This window comes from Lagopus muta, chromosome 5, assembly GCF_023343835.1.
Source record: "Lagopus muta isolate bLagMut1 chromosome 5, bLagMut1 primary, whole genome shotgun sequence".
Classification (NCBI taxonomy): domain Eukaryota; kingdom Metazoa; phylum Chordata; class Aves; order Galliformes; family Phasianidae; genus Lagopus; species Lagopus muta.
Window position 1 is genome coordinate 60,999,981 of NC_064437.1, and position 24,926 is coordinate 61,024,906.

Below are 24,926 nucleotides of genomic sequence, written 5' to 3' on the forward strand. Positions count from 1 at the left end.
TAAGGTAGTTAAACTAACCTTCTGCAAAAGTAGGCTAAGGCAACACAAAGATTATGGAATCATAGGATGGCCTGGGTTAAAAAGGACCACAATGATAATCAAGTTTCAACCCCCTGCTATGTGCAGGTCACCAACCAGCAGGCTGCCCAGAGCTGTATTCAGGCTCCAGGGATGGGGCATCCACAACCTCTCAGTTTCAGGACAAGGTGGCTCAAAACTTGCCGTGGGGATGGGGTGAAAATGTTGTTTTGTCAACTGTATTCTATGCCAGCAATCTGCAGTCCCACATAGCCACTATTCTGCCTGCTCATTGAGCTGGACTGGTTCTGGGGATCAAGGAGGAGAGCTGATGTACTGCGTAGAGCCTGACCGGCTGAGGCAGAGTGCCACCCTGGGTTATTTGCATTAACAATAGGCAGTAGAGTTTAAAACAACACTGATGCCTGAACGCGTGGAACTCCTGTTACACACACCCTGCAGGAAATGTTCAAACACTGCAAATCCTTTACACAAACATTATGTAAACACGCCAAGCTCGGTGCCGACATGGGAGGTCTCGGATGGAGCAGCCCGTCTCACAAACTAGCAGCAGTTATTAGGAACAGCAGCTGCTACCAGCACCCCGCTATTTTGGGGGCGTCCATCTTTTCGGGAGTGCAGCGTTCCATCCGAAGTCACACTGTGACTCCTCATATGAGCTGTACTCTTCCGGGGGGGGGTTGGGGGAACAGAGAGAGAGAATTTCGCAGCGGGCAAAGAGTTAATTTCTTTCAGCTGAGGCTTGGAGCGGAGGACTGCAGTAAACGAGGCAGAAGCAGCGCATCTCACTTCTCTTCCAGCCCGTCCAACAGCCTCGGGGCGCTCTCCTTGAGGCGGGGCATCGATCCCGGGAAATCCCCAGGAACCCCCCCGGCCCCCGCGCGGGGAGACACCGCGTGAGTCACCGAGACCCTCCCCCCGTGCTGCCGCCCGCCTCTATCGCGGCGTCGGCGCCGTCAGCTGGCGGCAGCACCGTTCCTCGCCGCCCGCGCAGCCCGGCCGTGAGGATGGAGGGACGCGGACCGCACCTCGAGGGGCTCCGAGCGGCGGCCACGCTCCTTCGGACCGAGGGGGAGAGCTGCCGGACGGCGGCGTGAGGCGGCCGAGCCGCCCCGGGTGCTCCCCACCCCAAGCGGGGAATGAGAGGCGGCGGCGGCGCGGGGCTGCCGGAGTCCGCCGGGACGCACCATGCGGGAGCTGGCGATCGAGATCGGCATACGGGTGCTGCTTTTCGGGGTCTTCGTGTGAGTAGCGGCCGGGCAGTGGGAGGGGGTAACGACACCAGCGGGTATCTGCGGTAGTGCCTCAAGTTTACTTCCTCGCAGCCGGGAGGCGGAGGGGGCGAGGGGTTGGCAGCCCTTCAGCGCCGGGTAACAGCCGTCAACCGCCCCGCAGCCGTTGTTGGAGCTTTGGGCGAGGGGAGATGTTGCTGTTCTCGTGGACAAAGTGAGGGGGAGTGCTGTGTCTGGGAGGGGTGTTTTGTCCCTGGAGGTACGGGAACACTGCTGACCCGGGATGATGTGCTGCAGGAGATTTTTAGAGAATTATGTTCCTTATGTTTTGTGGGAGAAGTGTGCAAAAATCAACCTGCCAAAAAAACAAAAAAACAAAAAAACAAAAAACAAAAACAAAAAAAAAAACCACACACAAAAAAAAACCCAAACCCAACAACAACAAGAAAAACCCAACAAAACAAACCCTCTACCCTACTGCTGCTGTCGCTTTGACGATTATAGTTGCATTCACGTCTCGGCAGCGGGAGAGCTGTGGTTGGCACGGGGCAGGCTCCTGTCGTGGAGAGCCGCCGCCTGGAGCTGAGTGAGGTGTGTGTAGTGGGGCTAGAAAGGCACTGCCGCACACTGCTACGTGGGAACACAAGTCATGACTAGTATTGGTCTAATATTGAATGTGGAGTTTGGTGGCCCTGCATGTGGCAGGGGGGCTGGAAATTCATGATCCTTGAGGTCCCTTCCAACCCTGGCCATTCTCTGATGACAGTCTGCTTGCTGAAAGAGCAGAAAGCAGTTCCGTGTTATTTTGCTCCCTGCCCTTTCAGAGCTATACCCGTTTCTTTCTTTCTTTTTTTTTTTCTTTTTTTTTTCTGACGGTTCTCCATGCATTGGAGCAGTGAGATGTTCAGTTCTTCATTTAAGCTGGCTTGATGTTGAAAGATGAATATCCAACATCTTTGTGGTCTCTCTGAAGCGTCACAGACCAGGTTCTGCTGTTGCCTGTTTGCCTGCTTAGCAGTGGGTTCAGATGGTCACAGATGCGTACAGCAGTAGTGGGGCATCTGTTAAAGTGCAGCACTGACTTACAGCTGCAATGCTGGCATGCTTTGATCTGATTCCTTTCTGAGTCTCATGGTTAATGAATAACTTGCCCACTTCGCTACTAGTTGAATTGCTCCTTGTTGCTCATTTCTCTCTGATCTTCTTTTTTGCATCAGTATATTTGCAATGTTTCTAATCAGTGTCATCCTCTTTTTCTAGGAAAGACTTTCTTTCAATAACCTGAGAGGTACCTTTGATACCTTTTGATTCAGTTGCACCTTTACCTTAAAAGTAGTCCTGCTCCTTTCAGCAGAACTCTAATCTGGAATGTGTGTGATTACAGGATGGGAGCAGACCTTAGGATGCAATGCCACATCAGGGTCATGCCTTTTGTTTTTGTAATTCAGCACTTATTTTGTAATTTTTGCTGTTCTTTATGCAGTTGTTTTAAAATTAACTGAATGGGTGGCTGAAGGAAATGCTTTTGGTGGAGTCACTGCAGTGCCGGATGGCTGATGCCTGTGGAAGCAATTGTCATGTTTCCTTGTGGCTCAACTCCTGCCTGCTTGGAATTCTGCTGAATAATTTAGATGTTGTAATAGGTCATTAGGAGCATTAATTGACATCTAAAACTAAACATTCCCATCCGGGTTGGCATTTAGTTTCATGAAGAACTGCGCTTTATTTGTTGGCAGTGATTGCAAGAATATAAACTCTAAGTAAACAGAACCAATGACTTTTATAGTGAAATAATTTTAACATTAAGTATATTTTTGTTGTTGAAATTGCTACTGCTATTTGGTATTTCCCTCAGCTTTTCAAAGAGGCACTTATCCTTTGAAACCCCTTTGTGTTTGTTGTTTTCTGTGGCTTTGTAGACAACAAGAGATGCATTTTTATGGAGTTTTGAGTTCACTGAAATATCTTTTCAAGAACGAACAAATACAGATGAAGTTGGAAGCCTTGGGACTGGGACCCAGGCAACAGCAGCGTAAGCTCTGCTGCAGAAACTGTTTCTAGGAATGAAAAGGCTGTGTGGTTCTGTCCTCCCTTGGAAAGGAGTGCCATTAGCACCAGTGAGTTGAGGCCAGGTCTGAGATGCTAACAGTGGCATTGGTGATTGTTGACCAGGAATTGGGCTGAAGGGAATTAGTTCATCCTGAGAAGATGTTGATCACTTTGGTTGCTGCAAACCAGTGCTGGAAGTCTGAGCTTGAAGAGAATGGTTCCATAGTTAAGGGGTGGTCATGTAAGCCATATGTGCTTCCCAGATGTCTCTAGTTTCAACCTACTGACTAATATAACTCAGAATGATACATTGGCATATTTTGTACTATAAAAAGGAACAGGTGCATGTTATGTGTTATAGCTTTACTTGGTGATAAATGCGATTTCTTAAAAATGGAGGTGTCAAAACTTATGCTGATTTCTGAAAGCAAATGTATTGCCAGTTTGAATGTATTTTGCAGCAACAACAGCCATATTTTCTATCCTTGAAGCTGGCAACTTTTTTTTCTTTCCCCAGTAGCTAAAATTGCCAACTTTGCTCGTGTCACTTGGGGCAAAAAAACCCAGTACTTCTCATTGATGTTCCCTTCTGTCACAAGAATGTACAGCATTACAAGTTATGCACGTTTTTGGTGGTTGTGTGTTTGTTTGGGTGAGTTCAGCAGGTTTTAATGATAACAACTGACTCAGTTCTACACATTGTGTTCTTAGTAATTGTGAAGTGTTCACTTAGCAATTAAAGACTGGCTTAGGTATTGAAATTAAGCAGCTCAAGCTTCTGTGCATTAAAAGAGATCTGTACTGAAGGGCATTTTATCCCTCAGGATTTACTGCTGTTGAAGAAGAGATTAGTTAGGAGAGATTTATTTGAGGACCTACAGCTGCCTAAGATTCAGAAGCGGAATTTAAAAACAACTGGTTGCAGTCAAAAATGTACTTGATGTCTACTTGGCTGGGAGGGTAACTAGATGTTGAGTTCCCTCCAGCAAAGCAGCTCTCCAGCCATAAGTCACAAACCGCAGAGAAATCAGCAATATTTCTGTTCCGCCCTACAGCTTTTCCTCGTTCCTCAAGATGAGCAAATTCTTGTTTAGTTCCCAAGATACTCAGCCTTGCACCTTTTGACTGAACTGAACTGTTCCTAATGAGCATAGATGGTCTGCTGCGTACTGGACAAAGAAAATCCTTGCAGTGTAATTCAACCAGTTATTACTTTATGCAGCTTCACATGTTTTTCAGTCAAGCTTTAATCAATTATCATTTCATATTTTTTGTTTTAGATTGTTGTTTGTTCAGAAGTATCTGAGAGTACATAACTGGATTTTTGAAAGAGATTTTTTTCATGTAAGGCATGGGAAATAGAAGTGGTCTGTTGACTATAAAAAATGTTACAAATACTGTGTTTATAGGAGAAAAAAAACACAACACAGTAGTTTAAAGAATGATATATGAGCTTGCATCCCGGTTTTCTTCATTTTATTTATTCCTGTGACTTAGAGCACTTTACGATGCCTGACTGATGCTAAACCACATTAAATGTGATCAGTTTTTCTGCTCCATACAGATGATGGCATTATTGAATGTCTGAAGAAAGCAAATTGTTTTGACTGACTTGATTCTATTAAGACGACTGAAGAAAGTATTTGTGAGCCAGCACAAGGAGCAATGTCCTTAAAACGATGTTCATCTTCTCTAAAAATAAGAAACACACTGAGTGGTAGCTCTGTGTAAGCCTTAAATTGCCAGTATGGCTGCTTCTGTTTGAGTTGTTCACTTTTAGTTATCTTCTACAAGGAAAACTTTTTCAGTCATTTCAAGACCACGATGTTGTCCTAATAGGAAGATGAAAGAATTTGTGTGTCTTGTGGTGTATTTAGTGCAGTGACTTCTGGTGTCAACAGCATATTGCTTATGTTTCATGAGCTGTCTAAATGATGAAAAAGTCTTCCAAGGACTGCTTCATCAAACTGCAAGCTATTCAGTGAGTGTGATGTGATTAAAATATAAATGTCATTCAGAGTAATTGGATGTCTTCCCTCCAGCACAGTTTCATTAATAGACTCCCTTGGGGCAGTGTGTTTATCTGCAGGCTGATACGTGAATTTACACACGCGTGAGTGTGCAGTGCTAACTAATACTGATGTCTTTTGAATGTGTGCTTTGTTCAGACTCTGGCTTAAGTAAATGCAAACTGATACAGTGTATGTTGGATCTCTTCAATTGTGGTTTTAATTGAGTTATGAATGTGCGTGAAATGCTTTAGGCTGGGAGGCACTTTCAAGCAGCTTTCTTTGTCATGGGTGGGGATCTGGATAAGTTCCCTTCAGAAATGACACTGTGTATTGTCTTGTTAACACAGACAAAAAATCAATTAGCTGAGGCAGTTGACAGTGCTGCCTTCCTATTTTCCTGCAGTTGGGGTTTGCCTTTTCTAAGTAATTTCTGTTAAGTTATGGAGCATAGACTAAGCTGGAACCACTGAGCACCTGGAGATCTGTAGGTAGCATAAGCAGAACGGTACCGAGAAGCGAAACACCAGGCTGCAACATCAAGATGTTTCCTCATGTTGACACAAACTGCACAAATCAGTTGGACCAAGAACGCAAAGGATGCTTCAAGGGTAGGATCTATAGGGGAGCATTTCAAAGAGAAATTGGTATTTGGCCACATGAGCTTGTTAGCCTGTTTGAGTCCTATTTTGTTTTGACCTTAAGATTTGACTTGGTTTAGAACCTGGTTTTTGATCTCAAGTCATGGACTTCTCTGTACCTTAATGTCTCTTCTGTGAAGGGAGAATAATACTTTTTTCCTGACCCTTGGTTCATTTAGATGATAAATTCTTTATTGAAATGCGTGTGGACAGTAGCCAGACCCACTGAGCAGTGAATTTTCTTGGAGCCTTTTCAGAGTTAGTTTCGCAAGTAGTAATGATGATAGGAAGTGAGAGTATCCACACGCTTGATTACTGCCTGTTTAAAAATAGGCACTCTACTGTAAACCATAATTGAAATCATGCTAAAGTGAGGGAATCAGTAGCCCAGGCTGAGCTCTCCTTCACTGAGTCTGGTTAATGCGCAGTTAAGGGAGAGACTGGCTTTAAAAAAAGACCTTAGCTTCTCTGGTGCCTGTGATCTGAGAGCATATATCAAAGGTTGCACATGGAGCTTCAGAGGCTGCATATGGAGCTTGAGCAGCAAGCAACAGGCTTATTCTGTGCTCAGCAGAGTTCGGGATGCCTTTGAAGCCATGGGAGAATTAGAATGCCATGGAGCTTCTTTAACTCACTGATACACCACAAAGTAACCTGATTTTTTTTTTTTTAAAGCTTCTCTCAGCTATGTCTCCTTGAGAAGGTTATAGTAAAACAAAAGTTCATAGGTACCCGTTGTGCCTCATGTACTACAAAGCACACAATGCAATGGCTGTGTGCCTGTCCTAATATAAATGAAATATCACCAAGCTAACAGAGACAATTGCAGTTTGGTCCTCACAGAGCTGAAGCTTCTGTTTGCACTGTTTTCTTATTTTATTTATTGAAGCTAGAGTAGTATTGTACTGACTTTGATTTAAAAAAAAAAAAGTTATTCAGGAAAAAACTGTACCCATAAGGTGGTTTTGTTGGGGTTTTTTTTGCTCTCTTTTTTTTTGTGTGTGTGTGTGTGTGTGTGTGTGTGTGTGTGTGTGCGCGCAGACTTCTGTCAGTTCAAAAGATAAACGAAAGATATACAAAACAATTTCAATACTTTCTTACTGATTATGCCATTGAGTTTGTTTGTCTTACCTGAGTACCAGAGAGCAAAATGGGATTGAACGTCAAGAACTCTAATTTTCCTGTGAATAGGGCAGGGTTCACAGTTTTGTCCACAGCTAAACTCTCACATGAATCCATGCTGAAAAAAGGTATTTTCTTAAATGCCAAAGCATCTGCTCCAGATTTTTGGGGAGTAACTGGTGACTGTGTGTCTTCACAATGAATCCTATGTACTCACTGGCTTTGGCACTTCACTCTCAGCCTTAGTTGAGGACTTTTTATAGCTAGAATTTTACTAAACCTGATGTGGTTCCTCTAAGGGAAAGCTTTCTTTAAAAAATGGAATTTTATACTTTGATCTAAGCACAGTCGAGCTGTACTTTCTATGAAAGCCACTGCTGTAAGGAATAGAGATGTGCTGCAGTCTTGTTGCTGAGAATGTACTTGTGCATGGTTTGGAGTTACCATGCCACATCTTTGGTCTCCCATTCTGGTGATGATTTTGAAAAGTCAGTGCTCAGAAGCAGTTGGTAGAATCACTGATGCTGACAGTGGATTAAAGACTAGATTTAGTGTATTTCCTGTGGGGTTTTTTCTTTCCTATAGTGAGCACTCTCCTGATGCTGAACAGATGTTTTGAGTACAGTATCTGTATTGCAAGGACTGATGGATCCAAAGAAAGTAAAGGCAACACATGCATCCTTTTTAAAGTATTGGTTGTGATTGGTTGATAAACATCAGGGATTTGCTTCTTGAATGACTAAAGAAAGACTCAATGGTTTCTGAATGAGAATAACAGCTTTACATATGATCCAATTGGATTATCCTCATAGAATAAACAAAATTGTCATCAAGTGTGGCACTTGAAATAAACTTTTTATAATTTCTTAACTTTTTAAGGTATTTTAATTCATGTTTTTCCTTCTCCTTGTGAATTTGAGATTGTTATGTTCAGTCATTACCGTGCAAGAAAATCTGTGACTAATCTATGGGATTCTGAAGAAAACCAGATCAGGAAAACTGTGCAGTTGTAAACTAAATTGCTGCAGTCCCTGTGTATTCTCTTAATTTGTAATGCAGAAAAATAAATTGTTTTTGGCCTTTACTACTACTAAATATCTCCCTAGTTTAAATACTGCTGACTTTAATTAAACAGCTAAAATTGAATAAGTGTGATGTTGGGTGCTTTTTTTTTTTGTTGCTGGTGGGGTTTTTCATGATGTTTTCTTTGTTTGTTTGTTTATTTTGAGGTGTAGGTTAGCATAACAGGATTTGCAACTGGCGATTTCATAAGAAGTGGCTGATAACTCATGCAAGTAAATCTGAAAGCATCAGGGAGGACTGAGATGATAGGAGGGTATAGAGAACTTTTTTTCTTGGGTGGAGGTGGGTGGGGGAAAAGGTGGAAATAATTGAGCTGTTGAGTCTAGAAATGACAGTAATTTCCTCCTTGAAGAGGCTGCTGTAGAGACATGTAAAGAGAGCAAAGTTTTTCTTGTTCTTGGGGAACTTAAAGAAAGGAATGATGCAAGGAAACTTAGGTGGAGTGTGGAGATGTACAACCCGATTCTAAGGACATCTGAGTGCTGGGATGGATTACCTGAGGCACATGTGGAATCTGCACCACTGGAAACTTTTAAGAGTGACTTATTCTGAAATACATCAGGAGTGGTTGGTTGGTTTTTAATCTGAATTTGGAACTACGTTACTGGAAGGAGATAGACTTGATGGCCTTGTAGGCTGACATGAAGTAATAACTTAGCAGACTGCGACTTGTTCTGCCTGAGCATCTGTCCCAGCATGTGGGAGAAGTTGAGATGTTAATGCAATGTTTCGTTTTTGGCTCATGCTGATGGGCAGAGAAGGGAATGGTATTACTAATACCAAGTTACCTGGAGAATACTTCAGCAAACATAGAGCAGAAGCTGATGATCCCTCATGGCTGGTGGGCATTGTCATGTCAGATACCTTACTCTAAAGATTCTGCACCAATAAGACTGTGAGGAAAATGAAATTGTAGATTACATGAAATATTTCACATGCAATCATGCATTTCAACGTTTTACTGTATTTTGAGTCAGATGTTTTACTGCTGGCCTCAGAATTGATAACGAAGGACTGACTGTCAGCTCAGAAATATGTCAGCTTTGAAGGATTTGTGGCACCCTACCAAGTATTGTGAAACCTTACAAATCGAAAACAGCATGGAGAACATCATTTGATACAAAGTGTTATATATTTTCATTAGCTGCTCATTTCCCCTAATGGGAGAACAGATCTGAAAGCCTGACTGTACTCTCATGGGCAACGTAGAAGGTGTTAATAATTTTATTCCTCTCGTGTCCAAGGTGCTTTATAGGAGTGTAGCTCTTGCTATTGGACTTCAGTAATTGTCACAAAATGCTAAAAGTGATGTTCATATTCCTTGTTAATATATCTTTTTTGGATCATTATTAATGCTAGTCTCTGGAACGTGTAATTATTCATACAAGTGTTTTTGGAGTGAGTGAGTTTACTACAGTTGGATTTAATTTTGATTTTTGAATATAGTTAGGCAGGTCTTTTTTCTTTTTTTCCCTTGGACAATAATGAAGTCATTGCATAAAACAACTTGAAAGGAAAAATGGGAACAAAATGATTTGTAAATTCGCATTAAGTTTAGTGAATATCTTGGCCCAGAAAGTATCTCTTGAATTATCCTGAAGTGTTTCATTTTATAATCTGCATTTTTAAAAATAAGATTAATGGGGTTTGATAGATTCCCAAGCGAAACAATCTGTTGTGGTTAAAATGACACGTTCTTGCTTGACCAGGAATTGCTATAACACTGGGATAATTGTCTGAGGAACTGCTGAGAGTTGTTTGGCTAAAAAGCATTTGAGATGATAAAATCAATCATTAAAATGAATGGAAAGCAAAATTTTGATCGTCTGCAGTGTATTTTGATTCATTACTCAGATACTCGCTTGGGTGATTTTTAACCTGTAATATGAGTTCTACTCTTCCATTATTTACAACGGTGTACCACTGTGGGCTTTGAAACTTCTGCTGGCTTTGTCAGTGTTTGAGCTACTAAAGGTTTTTCTTTTTCTCTCCACATCTCCCCAAAAACACACGCAAACACATGACTTCTGTGAAATAGCTTTTGTAATAGGAAATACGTAATAAAAATATCGTAGGAGGGAACAATTAATACCCTAAATTGTGCTTTCATTAACAAAAAAAAAAAAAAAAAAAGCAAAGAAAAGAGTATGCAATGGGTTTCACTTTGGTGTCTATACCACTGTAAGGCTGTATCACTGTTGATTGTTTCTATTGCAAGTTGCAGTACTGCAGCTCTACTGCATTGACTTAAGTGTCGTGCTCTGTCAATAAGGAGCTGCTGTAACTTGCTTGCCTTGTGCTTGATCTGCATCCCTGTTGCTGTGGGAGCACGGATCACAAGAACTGAGCTGCTTTTTCACCTCAAAAGCTGCTAAATGCTAGACCTTCTTTTTTTTTTTTCTGTAGTATTCTTCTGAACGGGAAGGAAAAAGAGGCAAAGATCACTTTTCACGTTATGTGAAAGAAAACTTTAAAATATAAAAACAGCCTTAATATGACAAAGTGACTCATTTTACAGTGCTTTCTTCCTGCTTCAATGTAACCACTTGTCTCTTCTGTTCAAAGCTGCAATGCAGCATGACCAACTATTCCCAGTTTCTTTCATTGTGCTCATTTCCAAATATTCCACTTCTCTAAGGAAGAAATGATGGCAAAAAAGGTTGTATCTGAGCTGGTTAAGTATTCTAACTCCCCGATGCCCAACTTTTTCCTAAGCATGGAAAGTTTCCAGACTTAATTTCTTCATTCTGGCAATAATGCTCAGCTGTGTTTAAGGCTAAACATGCAGGCAGCACACGAGCAAGGAGATTGTGGAGACTGGAAGCTCTCTCTGTTTGGTTCTGCTGGTGGCCTGTGGTGTTTGTGTAATCCTTTCTCTTACTTCGTAGGATTAGTGTGCCTGAGTTAATGTCACAAGGGAAATGTCCAGAGGTAGTTTGAATGCTATGGTAGAGAAAACAGTAGAGGTATAATTTAGGGACTAAGGAAATTCACATTAGATTCTTATACTCCAGGCTATTCTCTTTTCAGTGTTGTGAAAGAATTGCTGGCTCACTATTTTGTATTTTCTAAGAGCATTTACATATAATTCATATATAGTCTCATAAGCAGTGAGACTCCTGTCATTTAATTCATATCATTTCTTGAATTTGGGCTAAGCTTGGGAGAGAAAATTTGAGCAGAACTATTGGGTCTGGTTTTAATCCATTTCTTCCTTATATTCAGTTTGGGTGCACGTAGCTCAAGTCATGCTGCAGCAGACTTGGGCCTGATCCCAGGCACAGTTGGTGAAGCCTGAGTAAATACAGCCTCAAATAGCACATCAGAGAAGGGTCCAGCGGCTCAAAAATACTTAGAAACTCCGTTATCTTGTTAGGCACATTGTTGAAGAGCTCATCTCACACTGTAGTTGGTTTTGTTGGCCAAATTATAGTGAAGTTTGCTTTGACTGGGGTCCCATGCTAGCTGCAAGGAGAACAGAAAGCAGGCTGGCCATTTAGCTTTGGAAGGAGGTAGCACCCAGACGTACATCTGCTAAATCAATGGATATATGAAGCAAATCTATGCTTTGTTAGTATGATTAAAGAAAAATGCTGGAAACTCTTTCATCATCACATCTGGAAAATACCACAGCCATGATTTCATACTTCTATTTCTATTATATTAATCTGCATCAGGATTTATTTTAAATCCCTTACTCAAAATGATTTCTCATGTCTAGAGGGCTAATGTGGGCATATGTGCTAATTAAACATAACATTGCAATTGCTAATTTAAAATATTCAGAAATCTTTTCCATCAGGTGATAGTGACTCATCCAAAGCCAAACCTACCCTGGAGAAAATATTCTCTACTCGCCATTAAATAAAAACAAGATGTAAAATGCTTTTAAAGTTATTATTATTTTTATTTTTTCTTATATTTCCTTACACCTAATTTTACTGGATTAATGTCTGCTCATTTTCCTCCTTATTCCTTCAATTCAGTTCTTAAGTGCTTTCTAATTTAATGCTTCTGTTGATTTCTGTTACTTGTGGGCAAGTCTTGCTAGCTTGTTTTTGTGTTGTAAATGAAACAAAGATTTCAAATGCATTACTCGAGACATACTGTTTCAGGAATGTTATTAGGCTGACACTGTTCTTCATTTGGGATATCTGTAAGAATATTAGGACTGCAAATCATTGTTTTGCTAGGAGGAGAATAATAAAGGCAATTTCTCAGGGGTATGAGAAGATCACTCATTCACTAGACAAATGCCACAGGAGGAGGCATTTGCTAACCTTAATAACATCTATTGTAATCTACAAATTAAGCTGCTAAAATAAGGAATATAAGGTATGCAGTGTTTGGAGACACTCAAGGTCAGGCTGGATGGAGCTCTGAGCACCTGATGGAGCTGTAGGTGTCCCTGCTCATTGCAGAGGAGTTGGACCAGATGGACTTTAAAGGTCCCTTCCAACTCTAAGGATTCTATGTTACACTAGCTGTATTCACTTTCTGACAATACTCAGTCTTTGTGAATGCTACTTTACAAACAAAACAGTGGGTTTCTGCAAGTATTAGGAAGGCAGCAGATCCTCCCACTTCTGTAGCAACAAAGACTGCCACTGAATTATCTTTATGGCATTTCTGGTGCATATTGTCTACCCTGTATACTGCAGGACATTCAAACCCAATAAAGCTTCATATTAGGATTGTAGAATGTTAATCGAAAGCGACAGGTGCTTATAGTGCATGGCCTTGTATTGGGAAGTACAGAACAGCGTTTTAGTGCTCAAAAAGGTAGCTGTGAAACTTACCTTTTATTGGTACAGCTGCTTCCTTATTGCTTCTCAGTGCAAGTGTAAATTGCTTAAAATGGCTCAGTGCAGTTACAATATGATGGGTAACATAACAGGTTTCCATCAAAGTTTATGAAGAATCAATAAAAACATTAATTTTGTTTCCCAAGTATATACACTAATGCATGTAAGCAGCAGTATTTGATTTTGCACTCCAGCCACAGGCTGTGTCAAGCTTTTAATATTTTCTCTTTCTTTGGAAGAGTCCACTAAAGAGTCTGATTTTTCTTTAATAATATTGAGAAGAAACAAGAGTGGTTATTCTCAGGGTGTTTTTTTGGGGGGGGTTTGGGGAGATTTTGTGTTGGCTTTTTTTTTTTTCTTTTCAAGATAACAAGATACAAATGTTTTTCCAGCTTCTAGTGTGTGTCAGGTAAGAGCAGATCAGTTAAAATCTCAGGTCCAGATGTGAGCAGACAATGTGCAAAAGCAGCATTCAGAGTGATACACCCAACTGGTGTAAACAGTGACAGCTTTCTGTTCAACCTAGGTTGTGTACTTGTACTCCCTGCAGGAATTCCTTCACAGCTGTTGTGCCCTATGCTGTGCTGTACTTCATGGCACTTCTTTAGTGACTTTGGGGCTGCAGTTTAGTTTCAATGAGTTTCATTTGTGAGAATGTTTCAATGAGTTATGTATTGTGCATATACTACTGTAATTAGGAGAAGCTGTACGGAGCCCTCCCAACTTCTGTCTTGCTGATGCCACTCGCAGCTGTGCAGCTTTAACTTCAGGACAACTGATTGCACGATTTAAGTTGGCATGTACATGATAAAAGCTTTTATTACTGGATCTGAGACCTGTTTTGGGAAATGTTCTGAGAGAAAAGCATTCATGAAAGGAAGTCTGTGATGCGGCTCAAGCAGCACAGTCATTGCTAATTTGTTTTGTGGGGGAGTTTGGAAATGATGGTCAGACCCAAATTCATTTTCACAAGTCCTTGTCTGTGATTTATAAGGGGAGTTGATGAACACCCTGCACCTTTGCTTCTCTGCTTGCTCAGATGACAAACGGGATTTAAAAAAAAAAAAAAAAGAAAAGAAAAGAAAAAAATTAGGATCAGATCTGCTTGTCAGAGAACTGGTAATCAGTTATCTGATATCAAAGTCCGAGTACCAGCGTCGTGTTTGTTCTCTTCCCATGCTTTATCATGCCTACAATATAATCCTAATGGTGGGCCCATCCATCCTGTTCTTGTTGGTATATTGGGAACATTTGTGCTGCAACATTTAAAGGTTTCTCCATTACCAGCTTTGCCAGTGCAGTGCTGCTTATTGCTCTGACTTTGTTCTTAGCAACTTCCAAATGTCATTACTTTTTGTTTTCTTGCTGCTGAATGCCACAGGATGGTAGCTGCTACAGGAGGCATTTGAAGCGCTAAGGTAAGGTGCTAAGCAATAGTTTGCCTTTATGGAAGATGAAGAGCATGGTGGAAGCACAGATCATAGGGTTTGATTCACACAGGGCGTTCAGTGTTTGATTCATTCACTACCACTGAATTTTACCTTGATCAGTCTGTGGTGTGGTACTTGCATAGAAATTATCTTACAGGGCTATATGTTAAATGAAAATCTGGGTAGTGTAATTTGAAGGTGCGCTTGTGTCCTTAGAAAAAAAAGGCAATTTTTATTTAGTGTAGTCGTTTAGGCAGTAAGCTGGGATGCCCAAAGCAACTTCAGGCAGTTGGGTATGTGTTCATCACTGAGGTTTTTCATCTTATTACCATTGGTTTCTCTTACTTTCCTTTGAAAGTGACGTTAAAAGGCTCTTGAAGTTAATGGAAGTTCTTTATGCCTTCAGTATATGCTAACAGACCGACCTATTCAAAACCATGTTTAATAAACTGTTAAAAATGCTGAGTAAATATGTAAATGTGCAGAAAATGTAAAGGCAAGAAGCTAATAGTGCATTTTTATCTACTTAGGCAACTTACGAAGCTTCCTTTGTATACCTGCTACCAATGAGCACTATATCATTGAGTTTCTAATTTCAGCTATATCTGAAAATGTGTAGAAATTAGCTTTCTTTATCCAAAGGCCACATCCATTTCTAACAACATCTAATCATTTAAACAAGATTGTGTTAGCTTATGAATAGTAATAGACTGAACTTTTGGTTAGATTGAAGGAACATAAATCACTAAGTGTCAGGCAGCTTAGAAACTAGTATGTCCTCATGATTGTTTAATAGAGTACAAAGGGAATTGCCTTCAAGCTAGTGGAAATCTTGTACCCAGTCGCCCATCCACAGTGCTTCAAATAAAGAGGAGAATTGTTCTCATATGAATTTTGGTTATAAAAATTTAATTAGCAGCTGAGTTCATTCTGAGGATGGAAAAAGTGATTTCTTTTGATGTAGTCACTTTCCTTTGACTGTTTACTTTTAATTTCTGTATTGCTCACACAGACATAATATGCCACCTTCTATATCTATATTTTTTTCACCTTCAGTGTTGATTTTGAACTATTTTTTACACAGCTACAACATTTTTGTTTGTTTGCATGTTTCTGCATAATATTTGACTACTTTTCTTGGAAGACAATTGATAATACAAGTAAGAGAAAAAAGTGGATACATAATCAAATTCAGTACGCGATGGATTAAAAAACTGCTACTACTAAATAAGATGATAATTGTAATAACTATTACTGACATTGGTAGATTCATTGAGGTTAATCTTTTTCTCAGAAGATTACAGGGATAATATATAATAATCAGAAAATCAGTACTCAATTGGAATCAAATGCTAAAAAGATGAAAATGTGAAAAATAGCATGTGTATTATTTTGCTTTTAAAGAAATGATGTATTTTCAGGGTCATTATGATTCCTCTGAGAATGATGACATCAGAGAAACAAAAAATAATCAATTTACTTTATTTTGAATTTTCTTACAGAATTAGGAGAAAAGAAGAAAGGACAAAGGAAAAAACATTTAACTCATTTAACATCTGCTCATACTATCAAGTGTCATCATGTCAAAATAATTAAATCCCTGGTCTAATGTGACACATTTTCTAAAAGTGCACTGGTTTTTGGAAATACTGAGATCACCTTGAAGCATAAATGTTTGTGTGTTGTTTATTCTTCACATTTTGAAGAAATGCTTTGAGGTCCAGATACGTCAAAGGACGTTTTTCTGCTTCCAGGCTTTTCTTGGCATGTCCATCAGCTCTGAGATCTATTTCAAAACAGACATCAGACCAGCAGATGGCAACAGAGAGTATGTCAGAAAAGATGCAACGATCTGAAAGATGTAGTCATAGGATTGTAGAATCATAGTTTGGGTTGGAGAGGACTTTAAAAGTTGTCTGGTTCTCATGTCCTTTCCATGGGCAGGGACACCTTCCACTAGATCACATTGGTTAAAACCCTGTGCAACCTGACCATAAGCGCTTCCAGGGATAGGGCACCCACAGCTTCTCTGGGCAGCCTATGCCAGTGCCTCAGCACCCTCCTAGTAAAGATTTTTTTCTTATCTCAATTCTAAATCTATCTTCTTTTAGTTTAAAAGCATATTCTTGTCTATCACTACGCACACTGATGAAGAATGTCTCTCCATTTTTCTTGTAGGTCCAATTTAAGTATTGGAATGCCAATAGATAATTTCTTTTTTTCTTTAGGCTAAATAACTTCAGTACCTTCAGCCTGCCTTGTAAGGCTGGAGACTGTCTCCTGTCTTTGGACCTGCTGTAAAATATCCATTGGTATTGGTGGACGCAGAACTGAATGCAGAGCTGCAGATGGGGTTTCATGAGGGCAAAGTAGAGGCAGAAAATCACCACCCTCACCCTCTGATCATTTTTCTTAAAAGAGCAAAGATCTTCATCAAAATGCAGCCCATGATATGATTGGCTTTCTGGGCTGCAAGTGTACACTGCTGGCTTGTATTGGTGGATGAAATACTCAACACCTCCAAGTCCTTCCCTGCAAAGTAATCCATTTATCACTCAGTGTACAGATGTTTGGGGATTGCCTTGACCTTGCACTTGGCCCTGTTGAATTTCACATGGTTTGCAGAGGCCTGCCTCTGAAACTTGTCAAGGTCCTTCTGGGTGATATTTCTTCCCACTTAAGTGTTATCTGCACCACAAACTTAGTACTTCCTGAGGTATACTCAATCCTGCCATATATGTAATGACTGACGATATTAAATGGTTCTGGTCCCAATATGGACCCTTGAAGGACATCACTCATCACTGCTCTCTACCTAGACATCAAACTATTGACCACAGCTCTTTGAATGTGGCTTCCAGCCAACAGGTTTCTTTTCATCATACAGCTTAGAGACAAGATTGTTGTGTGGGACTGCACTAAAGACCTTCCACAGGTTGAGGCAGATGACTTTGCTTCCTCTTTCCTTGTCCACCAGTGCTGTTACCATTGCAGTTTGAAATGCCCTTTGTCTTTGGTAACTGGTACGTAATTTCTTCAGTGTAAAACATCTGCTGCATGTGATTTTTCTACTTCCACAATGTTTTGCACACTTTTCCCACAGGAATATAATGGGATAATGGAACTTCTTTAAAGTTGTAGAATATAGACTTTTAAAAACCGTTTTCCTGTATCAATGAAGGTTTTAAAAAGCATTGGTGTAGGATAGGAGTGTATTATAAAATTAATTAATGCACGCTATATCGTAATTAATGCGAGGTAAGGTTTTAAATGATCATAAGTTTTCTGTTTTTTTCTAATTTTTTCATTTCTAATTTAAAAAAAAAAAAAAAAAATATATATATATATATATATATATATATATATATATATATATGTATCTTCAATTGTTATTTTCAGTTTTACAGAATTTTTGGATCCATTCCAGCGGGTTATCCAGCCGGAAGAGATCTGGCTGTATAAAAATCCTTTGGTGCAATCAGACAACATACCTACTCGTCTTATGTTTGTAAGTACTACATTTCATGATTGTTTGATAGCTGTAAACTAAATCCACTATTGTTTGATAAGCAATGAGAAAACCTTTCATAAGAACAGTTTCTCCCTTTAATTCTAATGACCATTATTTTCTAAAACAGGAATGTCCTGACTAGCTAAATATGGTGAATTGTGGAGAGTGTCTAAAAACCAGTAATACCAGATTGACAGAATTTAGGAATGTTGAGTCTTAAGATTAAGATTTAAACTAGTGTTAAGTAGAGAGATTCTAGAGAAACAATTAGAGAAGCTTTTAGAATTAGCTGGTTGTGTGACCTCACTAAACCTTGTTATTAGGTTAAGTGCTCTTATTAGGTTAAGTGCTTGAGTTTTGGAATCCAATTTGCTTTAGGCGTATTAGGCACTGAGTTATTTGCTTCCAAATTCTGTAGACAAAACCTTTGTTTTGGCATCTGCTAACAGTGCTGAGGTACCAGGAGTGTATTAAATGCACAATATTGCTGCTACTGTTCTTCTGGTGCCCCCCAGCGTGGTTCATGCTGACATGCAGACTGACTGTCTGATTTCTACTGTTGGTCTGGTTATCAAAATTCATGAGTTTGGTAAGTTTCACTAGCAATATTGATTAACTATCAAATAGGCTATGCGTAAGAGAGTAGTAAGATAGACCAATGAATAAATGCTAAGAAATTAGGGGATATAGTTTGGCTGTTAAAACAACCAGGTCTGTCTGGAGAACCTTCTTCAGTCCACGTTTTTCAGGAAGGGGCATGGCAGATGAGGTCAAATCCTAGTATCCTTGTGTTTAAATGATTTCAGTGAAGCCAGGGTTTTACTGTTCAGACGAAGTACCTGAATTCAGAATAAACACAAATCAGATATGTAATTTGCCTTTTTATTTATTTATTTTTTAAGCCTTAAGTTATGGAATGTGTTAATTAAACATGGAACAACTTAAACATGTTTCCTGTTTATGAGGCAACAATATATTTCAGCCTTCTAAGACAGTGGCTGAAGACCTGGTTTTAGGTTCACTGACTTATTTATATTGCACTGAGAATCAGCTCCATTAAGTACTTTTTCAGCCTAGAGGGATGAAGTATTGTTATTTTTTCTGGAATGGAAGACACCTGTTTAAAACAACAGCAACCAAAATGAAACATGAAATCATTGTGCTATGAAAAGCCAGACTCCGAGTTTAATTTTGCTATTTTCTCTTAGGCTGAGAATTGCCTTGCTGCGTGGTTTGTCTGATCTCTGTTTATAACTAAAGGCTTTAAGGAGCAAAAGTGAATTATTGTACAAGAGATTGCTTTGGTGATGAAACTATTTTGAGTAATTATTAGTCCTTCCTCTGTACTCTATGCAGATCCACTGGGAAGCATAATTCTGAGATGTAAGCATAGCACTTAGGCTTGTCACCAGCTTCACACAGAGCCAGCTCTTGGTGTACTTTATGGCAGCTGGAACTTCCAGGGATCTGTCCGTAACTTTTCTGAAATCTGTGTTCTTTCTTTCTGGCTCAGACCACAGCAGTATCTCAGTGAACACTTCTTCTTAAAACAAGAACCACAGAACACTTCTATATGGTTTGTGCTCTTTCATTAATTAAAGAAGAAGAAAGAAGAAAAGTCCAACCATAACATTGATCACAAGCTCTCATTATGTAAGGAATTTATTGCTACTAGTGTTATACTCCAGCATTAGAATATATTGCTATGGCTTAACAGAAGGCAATTTTTTAGATATTATTTATGAACTTCTGGGTTTTTTTAATATGCTTAGAGCTTTGCATTTAAGATAAATGTTATGAATACTCTAAATTCTGATACTTACCAATCAGAGGTCAGCTTCATCATCAAGCAAGTCGTGAGGACTTGAAGACCTGAGCCTTGTTCTGTCTGTGTAGCATTGAATATTCCTTGTCTTGTAAAGTGCAAGGTACTGTTAACTACTCTTGATGCATGGAAGTATGAGGAAGCCCTTGCCTCAGAATATCTTCAGCCAGAAGGGAATGAAGTGCTTATATTTATATTAAAAACACTTGCCATTCTTTAACTTAAGCAAGAGCATGGAAGGTGCTCTATGCTTTTGGCTTCCCTTCTTCCCAGTGAGAATGCTTTCTGTTTTCACCACTCTCCGGATACAAGGCTTGGAGTCTCTGCCTTATCCACCTTCATCTGACCTTGCATCAGCTCTGGTTTGTTCCAGGACCCTGTTGGGAAAATGTAAATGAATCACCAGGAAAATGAGAAAAAAACGGATGGCCTGCCTCTTATTCTTCTTTTCCTTCCCATCCTTTGATGATACAGGCTTTGCAGATAGCTTGCAAAGTGCTGGCAAGAGAAAGGAAAGAACAGCAAAAGAAACTGCACAGTAGGACTGAATAGGAAAATAGGTCTGAGCCTAATGCTTTGACCAGCGTGACAAATGCCAGTGTCTTATGATTTCCATTGTCCATCTCCAAACTACCATGCTGTATTGGTGCACCACTTTCTTCCTGCTACACTGCAGTAGTCCTAAGGCAAAGGAACTTGCTGGATTTTCATGTAGAATGAGGCTCACACCACAGCTCTGTATCCCATGGGGGATAGAACTGGAGTAGTATGAAATGTGTCAGTCACAGCAGTCACATTTGGTATTATACAGTCACAACTTTCTTTGCAGTTTGACAAGAGTGGTGTGCGAGATTCCCTTGAAAAGTGGGATTTCTTCTGCCATGCTGTTCTCAGGAGGGCTCTGAGAAGGCCACTGAAAAATCCTATGAGATCCTGAAGCAAAACAGTATTGTATATCACTGCTGTTCCATGTGCAAATGATGCTGTATGTGGAAGTGGGTTTTATCAGAGTAGATGGAGTGCTTCTCCGTGGGATGTAACTGTAGCGTATCTTTGGCTTGCTGGGATGAATAACGAATGAGATGGATGGGCTTTTTGTCTGTGTTTCAGCAAAGCGAGGAAATGCGTCGGAATATTTCACTGCTAGAAAATAAAACCTTACAGAAATGTATCTGAGGTTAGTGTTGCTCATCAGGCTGCTCCTAAATCTGTTATGGATATGAGCCATACAGAATCATTTTACAAAATAAAGGAAAAGAAATCCTTTTGGTAAGCTAAAACTTTCTGTGCACATTTTGTTGCAGAATAGAAAAAAAAAAACCAAAACCCTTCAGCTAATGCTTTTGTGTGAGGAACAGCATCTAGTTCTTTATCTCTCTACAAGATCCATATGCTTGTAAAATATGGGGAATTCTGTAGTTTTACTAGACTTCCAAAGACTGATTGTGAAGTGTCTTGTAATAAGTTGCTACTTGAATTCTATTCTTCGCTGACTTTTTGCTGCTCCAGCTTGTTCCAAAGATTTCTAAGTCCATTAAGCCACATCTACAGGCCTGTCAGCCTGCCTGTATTATGATATGTTCTTCAACAATGAAATGGGGATATTTTTCTTCTTTTCTTTCCTGGTGGCAGTCCTTACTTTTTTGAATAACACTAACAATTCTAGGATCTGCTTTAATAATTTTTATTTTACTCCTTGCCTCTGAAAGCAGATATTGAGCTATTGCTGAGTGTAGGAAGAAATGAATGTTTCTGAAGTAGCATAACTTAGGTTAAAGCTCCCTTCTGTCTCCAGGCTGTGTGAGTTTCAAGTGAAAATTATGTTGGTTTTTTTTTCTTGCGAAAATATGTGGCTTTCTTTCTAAATGTAAAAAAAAAAAAAAAAAAAAAAAAAAAAATTGCATGGCTCACAGGCTTAGATAATGTTCTGCAGATGCAGGTGAGGGGAATCTTGTCCAAGATTCACTACCAAAGTAATAAATGCTGAGTGCTGAGTATGAATCAACATGAAAAGTGTAAAATAGGGATTAGGATTAATCTGTGTCATAAAAGGAAGAAAGGAACTGCAGATCTTTGATCGTGTTCTGAATCAATGTCTCTGTGTTATATTTCAGTGGGGAAGTAAGTTGTGGTTCAGTCTCAGTAAAGACAGGATAATTTTAGTCGGGCTTTGGTTCCCCCCCAAGTGCCATGTAGAACATACTTTTTGCCTTATTTAAAAGTGTCATTTTCACTTTCCTGCAAGTGCTAGAAGGCTTTAGAAGGACCTTGATTTGCTTTTAAAGAAATGTGATTGTGAAGAGGTTTGTAGATTTCAGACAGGAATTTTGCCTACCAGGCTGTCTTTTGCCTCTGTGGTTGAAGGTCTGAGACAAAAAAGATGGAAGGACTAGCTAGAAACAAACTCAGGGTTTAAATGGGAAGCTACTAATGATAAATTCCTTGGTATTATAGTTGAGAGAAACTGGTTTGTGTTCCTAGAGAAAGCTGGGATTGGAGGACAGCCTGTAATGTATTAGCACTGCACTGAGTGGGATGCTTTAGAGTTAACAGACACGTTTAATGTCAGTCATCAACTATAGTCCAAATTGTTCTGTGCTGATGCAGATGCTCTTCAGAAAATCAAATACAGTGTTGGATTGCATAGGGTCTTGTGGAGAGCACAGACTGGTTGAACTGCCTCCTGAAGCAGTACTTAGTGTGGAAGTACATGCAGGTTCTCTATGGATCAGAGTGTTAATTAAGGGGAATTCAGAGAATTGAGAGTTGGTTGCTTTTTTCATTTATGAAGCTAACAGTTTAAATGCAGCTCCAGGCAATTGCAAATCAATTATAGCTCAAAATCTTATTACAGTTTTAATGTATTCGTTGTCCTGTAGTTGCAAAGACGAATCATCCCACTTTGCTTGAGGTCAAGAGTTTGATGAAGATCATTCAGCCTTCCTGCTTAAATGGAGCTAACTGGAACTAATTACTAGTCAGTTGGACTGAAAAGTAATCGATGCTTACACACAATATTTGTTACCTCTTACAGGCAATTTCATTCCTAACGCCACTGGCAGTCATTTTTGTGGTGAAAATAATCCGGCGGACGGACAAGACTGAGATTAAAGAGGCTTTCTTAGGTAACGTATGTCATATTTCAAGATGGAAGTTGTGTGATGTTCCTCAGAGATCAATTCCAGTTGTAGTTTGAGTCACAAAGAAAGCCTGTCTCCATTGCAGTCCATTACAGTAGGTTTCAATGCAGCTGTAGCTGCAAGCCTTGTTGCGATCTTTGATTTTTTTGTATGTATCCTAAATGTATGGATTCTGTGCCTTTCTTACAAAGCCTAGCTAGCAAAGACCAGAATTTTATCAGCTTGTTCTTTCTCCAGGTGCTCTAGCACAAGTGTGAGAAGATCCTACTTTTGATTTGGTTTCCAACAGTCATTTGTAGTAAATTCTGAAATGACTTATAGTGATATTTTACTGTCAAGTCTATTGAGCTGAAGTAAGCTTGAATAACAAATCATGTATGGTAACAGTGCTGAGTTTCACTTTCTGTGGTGTGTGAAGAAAAGGAGCTTTGGATTAATTTCTTCATCATTTTTTCTCACTTTTTTAGAAGAGGCTTTTGTTTGTTGGTTTTTTTTTTCCTTCTGTTGTTGTCTTCTGTTATGATTCCCTCTATAGAACCCCTGTGAAATCTCTGTTCTCAGGTCCATGTTCTCTGCTATTCTCACTTTAAGGAAGCACCAACCTTGATGGTTCTGCAAGGTATCCCTGTTCAACGAGTGCCATAGATGTAGAGCTCCTTGTGGCTTAATTATGCTGAAGTATACTGAACATTGATTTGATTCAGTGTTTTCATTCACCAGATTTGATGCATCTGGTGATGTGAGGCTGATAGGAAGATTCTTTAATTGATAGCCTTAAGGCAAAAGATAGGTGCTGAGATCTAGCACGTAACATCCATAACGAACGAACAAGAAATCCCTCAAAAGGTGAATTTCTTTAGGAATGAATGTTTAAAAGGATGTGAAAATGCTTTGCTCATCACGTAGGTTAGTATAAGAAAGATAATCCAATGCACTGAGGCTAAGCAGCAGTTAGCTTCCTGCTATAGGTGCCATTAATCCTTTCTCTTGAAGTGCCTTCTTGACAGTTGTGCACCTTATGGGTGGGCAGTGTGAATTTTTCCTGAAGTAAATAAAGTGAGGGTAGATGTAATTTTTTTTTTTACTAGCTTCACACAGACATCTGATGATTAGATTGCCATTGTAAATGATATGCAACAATGGAAGAAGTCTGGTTCATTCAGACATGTCATAAACAATGGCTTAATGAAAAGACATGAAAACATGTCTTGGAAAGCAGGTGTCTGTGCATTTACCCATTTTTAAAATAGAGGATGTGCTGTGACAAAGCTGTTCATATGCATTTGACTTTTTGGAATTTTGCATGTTTCTCATGATATATGATCACTATAAATAACCAAGAGAAAACCAATTGAGAGGAAAAAGAGCATGGGCATAAGTAGTCACTGTGAACATAGGTGCTGCAAGTGGAAGACTGTTTAGAACAATACCATTGTCTCTAGAATTTACTTGTTCTTTTTTTTTTTTCCTTTTTTTTTTTTTTGCTTGCAGCTACTGTTAAAATCTGAAAGTCTGAGAACTCTTATTTTATCTTGATGGAGGTCCTCTTTTTTTTTCTTTTCTTCTTTTTTACCTAAAGAAAGATCCTACAACACACATCTTTATGATCTATAACATCCTCAGGCAACAATTTTATGGAGGTAGGATGAATGCTGCTGAAGTGCAGCATCTGGGGCAGCAGTCCAATGGGAAAATAGCTCGTGCAGCTGTCACGGTCAAAAGCTCTATTACTGCAACTGTTCTGGAAATCAAAGAATTGCCTGATTTATTTACTTATACTTCATTCTGATGAGGAATAAAATTCAGTGATGCGTGTCCTTTAACAGGGAGCTATATTGAGGACTGCAACATTGGGTTAGTTTTATACTAAAAGAGAGTAGATCTAAGTGCCACTGAAATCAAGGCTGTAATATCTGCAGGCTTTAAATGAGGTTATTTGGAAAGTCTTGGGACTTGGCATGTGAGTACAAATAAAGAATATCATCCAGTCATACCTAGGATGAGAGCTCCTGTTTATTACTCCTGTTTTATTAGGAAAGT

At 39.5% G+C, this 24,926-nt stretch overlaps 1 protein-coding gene across 1 annotated transcript in view; it reads left to right on the forward strand.

Annotated features, from left to right (window-relative positions):
* The first annotated feature begins 813 nt into the window (after positions 1-813).
* PLPP4 (phospholipid phosphatase 4) overlaps positions 814-24,926 on the forward strand; it is a 46,844-nt gene continuing 22,731 nt past the window's right edge. The window contains exons 1-3 of the mRNA XM_048946599.1: positions 814-1,283; positions 17,810-17,918; positions 22,781-22,871. Coding sequence (XP_048802556.1) covers positions 1,228-1,283; positions 17,810-17,918; positions 22,781-22,871 — 256 coding nt within the window. The 5' untranslated portion in view covers positions 814-1,227. The remainder of the gene's footprint in view (positions 1,284-17,809; positions 17,919-22,780; positions 22,872-24,926) is intronic.